The sequence below is a fragment of the Epinephelus moara genome, chromosome 19, assembly GCF_006386435.1.
Source record: "Epinephelus moara isolate mb chromosome 19, YSFRI_EMoa_1.0, whole genome shotgun sequence".
Taxonomy (NCBI): domain Eukaryota; kingdom Metazoa; phylum Chordata; class Actinopteri; order Perciformes; family Serranidae; genus Epinephelus; species Epinephelus moara.
This window is the reverse complement of record NC_065524.1, coordinates 5,112,283-5,117,217: the sequence shown is the minus strand read 5'-3', so window position 1 is coordinate 5,117,217 and position 4,935 is coordinate 5,112,283. Positions and strand designations below refer to the sequence as shown.

Genomic DNA, 4,935 nt, shown 5'->3' with positions numbered 1-4,935 from the left:
ATCACATTACATAATGTCACCATTAACATGCTCTGCAATCTTTTCCCATCACACATCACGCTGTTTAGCTGCAGCTGCCGTAATAGATTAGTTTTCAAGTCTTCATTCGCCGTTATTAAAATCTCCGATTCAGTTGGGATGAAACAAGTGGCTCTGCTTTTAACTCCGCTTTCTGCCACTGAGAATCACGTTATCTGCACTCCATTGATGATGGCTTGTGGTGCTTGCCGTGAACGAGCTTCCCTCAGGCTGAACATACTCAGAGTTGATTGAACTGATTCTGATCAGCTGTTCTGGAACTGAAAACTCAGAGTTTCTCAGCTCAGGCTCGGTCAACTCAGAGATCAGGATTAGGCTCAGTTTGTTGAGCGTCCTTTCTGAAATAGGGCCCCAGGTTGAGGTAGACAAAATCCAGGGGGAGGCAGCAGAGTAACTTCAAACTTGCCATCTGCCGTAAAACCCCAAAGAAGAAGAAGAAGAAGAAGAAGGAGAAGGAAACGGTAAAGAGGGTGTGCAGTGTTGTCGTATCCTTGTCGACAATGTGTTTGTATTTTAAAAGACTAATGTTACAGTAAAAGGCTGTTTCATTAAAATGGAGAGGTGGCTATAGCCGCCACAGTTATGCATTAACGTGCTGTTTTAAGCGTTTACTGAAGTTGCGTTAACTTACCCAGCGGTTGGATTTGTTAGCTGGCTAAACGAACAGCGGTAACGTTAACGGTCCACCCGTCAGAGATGATGGAAAAATAACGGAGCTGTCAGCTCGTTAATGGAAGCATTTGAAGTTACACTAACGTTACCTTTGCAGGACACCGAGCTAACTTTAGTTTAGCCTTTATGGTTCTGCTCTTATTTGGAAGAAGTATTAACGTTATGCCAAATTGAGTCTTCAAATCTGGCGTATGTGTGACATGGCCCTGTAACATGACGAACTGATAATGTGTTAAAATCTTTGTTTAACCTTCAGAGTCTATTAATAATTTAGAATCGTTTTAGAGTTTATAGTATATTCTCGAGCTGTATTACCATATGAGGAATATATGTGATAACATTGTTGAATAATGATATTACGGGCGATACATAAACCCATAATAAAATGTACTCAGTGCAGCCCTATTTCTGCTTTCAGTATACAGCTGAAATACAACAAATTGCTTGTTGAATTTAAAAATGAGAGGAAACCAGTTCTACCATAATTTTATTCAACAAATGTAACATTGGAATGGCAACATGAGGTTCCAATAAGGATTGAAAGTTTCATGTTATGTGTCTTCTACTGATATTGTCTTTCAACTAACTCAAAAAATACCTATATGCCACATCAGAGTCGTTTATAGCAATATCTTTATTGCGCAAGTTGATATTGCAATGACGATTAAAGTTGATATATTGTGCAGCCCTAGCACATCTTAGTTTTACTGTATGTTTTGGTGGGAGAAGACTGTATCAATTAGGCAACTGTGTTTTAAAATTTAGGATTTTCTTTAAATAAATGTTACTTTGTGAATCACATTCATATTTTTTTTCTCTTTTTTTGCTACAGCTTAAAAGTGTACTTTGTAGTAATTTGATGTAACATTGTCATGTTAGAGTTTAGAACTGTTGACTGCATATCTGTTCCTGTAAATCTCTGTTTTAACATAGCACTGTTAATCGTCACAGTTTGTTTTGGTCAGGATGTTTTCTCATCAGGTCACTCTCTGTCAGTAGACTGGGTTAATTTACAGTCACTAGTCGCTGTCACTGTTTAACACAACAATCTTACATGTATAAAGACTAGAGTTTGACAGGCTGACTGACTGTGTGTGTGTGGTTATGGGTTCAATACGCAGCTTGTTTCTTTCCAGGAACGGTTTTTACAGTTGAAGATGACGACTTCATGGAGTGACCGTTTGCAGAACTATGCCGACCTACCAGCCAACATGGACGGTGTGGCCATGAAAAAGTATCGACGTGAAGCTAACCACAGGTACGGTGGCCAGTCCTGTTCCTTACACAAATTCTATTCAATCATTTATTTATCACATAGAATTATACAAGGTACAACTCCAGTGACATTTAGTCCTTTTTTGCATCTTCTTACATTGTTGGCTGCTGCTTTATAATGGTCCATGTTTCCGGATGGTTCTGGTAATCCAAGGTTTCTGGTTGTGGAATGATTTAACTGTCTACACATCTGGACCCAGACAAGATGGCTGTATGGTCGCTCCTCTTGACCACGAGCAGCACTGCACTGCAGCTGCATCTGAACGGTGTTTAACAGTGATCCACAGCAGGAATAGGACAGCACCTCACATTCCCACCATCACACCAGTCCTTAGTCACTGTAAAGCACACTCCTTCTCTTGCCAGAGTCCTCGGCTCTGTCAGATCAGCATATAGAAAAAGAGCCTCCTGGTTAAATGGCCCTGTCCAGGATTTAGCCAAGTTTCTGTGAATCAAAGGATACTACAGTTTCTGACATCCCATTGAAAGCTGATGTAGCAATGAAGGTAATCTAGTGTACTATCCAACACCTGTACACTTGCCGTCCAGGTGCTAGTTTTGCTGTTCCCATTTTCTCCTTGATGTTTATTGATGTTTACATTTGAAAACCTTCACCCTGCAAGCTAGCAGAAGTTGATAGGTGGAGGGTTTACAGACTTATGTGTTGATTTCCTTATTCCAGAAATTGACTCGCAGCCACACGCCACCGCCATCCAAAGCCAACTACAGAAAGCACCACCAACACTTAAAATAGATAAAAGAGCCTAAATGTAGTGCAAATGTAGTGGAGCTGAGAGAGAGGCAGCTGGAAAGATCTGTGCATATGTCATAATCTTAGTTTGGGATTTAATATTTCTGGAGCACTGAAAATGCAGCAGATGAATGATAAATGATAAAAACAAGTTCACATACATTTAAGCAGAAGAAGATCCATTTATAGTAGACAGCATCAGAAAACAGCAAGGGCAAAAGGAAAAAAAATGCCACAAGAAGTATCACAACTCCTCTGAAAATTGCTATCCAGAGAGATTTAAAAAAAAAGAAGAAGAAGAACTGGTGTATCTGGTACCTCCTTCCTCCAGCCTCATCAGGGAGAAAAGGCAGTTATCAGGATAGCTGGGGTCTGTTATGATTCTCCTGGCCTTATTTTTGCAGTGCTTGATGTAAACATCCTTTATGCAGGGTAGAGCAGCCCCTATAGTGTGTTCAGCCAAACAAACCACTCTTTGCAGGGCCATACCGTCCTGTTTGGTGCTGTTTCTTTACCATCCCCATCAGGAAACTTAATGAAATAAAAGCTTAATGGTGTGATGCAACTCCTCAGTATTTGAGGGGATATCTGTAATTTCTTCAGACATCTCAGGTAAAACAGTCTCTGCCTTACCTTTGTCACCACTGAGTCAGTATGCAGCAGCCAGGTCAGGCCCTCAGTGATGTGGACACACAGGTGTTTGAAGCTATTCACCCTGTCCACCAAGGACCCGGTGATATTAAGGGGGTTGTAGTTCCTTTACTGCCTTTTCCCAAAGTCCACTATCATAGTAGGCAAATTAGGCAAGATGGTGCCCCCAGTGCGGACGCCTGTTACAGCAGTTCCTGCTCACTGCTGAACTTTTCTCAATTTTCTTCTTTTTAACTTTCTTAATTGGGCTTTTTTTTCCTTCAATTTAGCTAGCTAGCACTTGTGTTTTGTTTTGGTGTGGAGACGAAGACCACTTTCTTCATAGCGGTCTTTCTTCCATTTTTCTATGGATATGATCATGTGCGGGGACCCCGCAAGCTGCGGAGAAGGAGACAGGGATGTCGTGCTGGAGTGCAGCGCCAATACCAGAGGAGATGGTACAAACCCGTCCTTCCGTCCATCGTCATGGGGAACATAAGATCGCTCCCCAACAAGATGGACGAGCTGTCGGTGCTGACTCGCCATCAGAGGGAGTACCGGCAGAGCAGCGTGCTGGTGTTTACAGAGACATGGCTGAACGAGGAAGTACCGGACACAATCGCCGTGCTGGACCAATTCCAGCTCATCAGGCACGACAGGACAGCAGACAGCGGTAAGAGGAAAGGAGGAGGGTTGGCTGTGTTTGTGAATGATAGATGGTGTAACTCTGGGCACATCACTATCAAGGAACAGCATTGCTGCAGGGACATTGAGCTGCTGGCATGAGACCATATTATCTACCCAGGGAGTTTTCTCATGTCATATTGGTAGCAGTGTATGTCCCCCCGTCTGCTAAAGCTGAGTCTGCTTGTGACGTTCTCCACTCTGTTACGAGTAGGCTGCAGACAAAGCACCCTCAGGCCCTCCTTCTGATCTCTGGGGACTTCAACCATGCCTGTCCTTCCACCACCCTGCCCACCTTCACCCAGTATGTTTCCTGCCACACCAGGGACAATAAAACACTGGATTTATTTTATGCCAACACCAAGGAGGCATAGGAGGATTACTCCAGATATAAAAGCTGTCCTGAAGGAGAAGCGGAGAGCTTTTAACTCTGGAACTAGGGAGGAGCTGAAGGCCGTGCAGAAGGAGCTACAGAGAAACCTCAGGCAGGGAAAGGAAGAATATAAAAAGAAGATGGAGGAACAGCTGCAGCAGAGCGACGTCAGCGGAGTCTGGAGAGGTCTGAAAACCATCTCAGGACACAAACAACCGGACTCCCAGGCCAGAGGTGACCAGAAGTGGGTGAATGAACTGAATCTGTTCTTCAATAGATTTGATCAGTCTGACCCTCCCCTGGCCCAGACATCACGGCTGCAACCCCCCACATCCTCACCTTCACCTTCCCTAGGCCCGTTTCCACCTCCAACTTCGGGGTAATTTTACGGGGCCGGGGCCGTTAGTGTGTGTCTCCACCGCAGGAACCACCCCCGAAGGACAGAGTTCCGGAACTTTTACAGGGGCTAAACAAGTCCCTGCCTCGGGGTAGGTACTCAGAACGGCCCCGA

At 43.9% G+C, this 4,935-nt stretch overlaps 1 protein-coding gene across 4 annotated transcripts in view; it reads left to right on the top strand.

Annotated features, from left to right (window-relative positions):
• Positions 1 to 239: 239 nt before the first annotated feature.
• Positions 240 to 4,935, top strand: part of nt5c2a (5'-nucleotidase, cytosolic IIa) — a 38,241-nt gene continuing 33,545 nt past the window's right edge. For 2 of the 4 annotated variants that reach the window (XM_050070696.1, XM_050070694.1), the window contains exons 1-2: positions 240 to 500; positions 1,848 to 1,969. In XM_050070696.1, the coding sequence (XP_049926653.1) occupies positions 1,869 to 1,969 (101 nt within the window). In that variant the 5' untranslated portion in view covers positions 240 to 500; positions 1,848 to 1,868. Of the gene's footprint in view, positions 510 to 1,847; positions 1,970 to 4,935 lie in introns of those variants that run through there. The other 2 variants (XM_050070695.1, XM_050070697.1) reach the window with 2 other exon arrangements.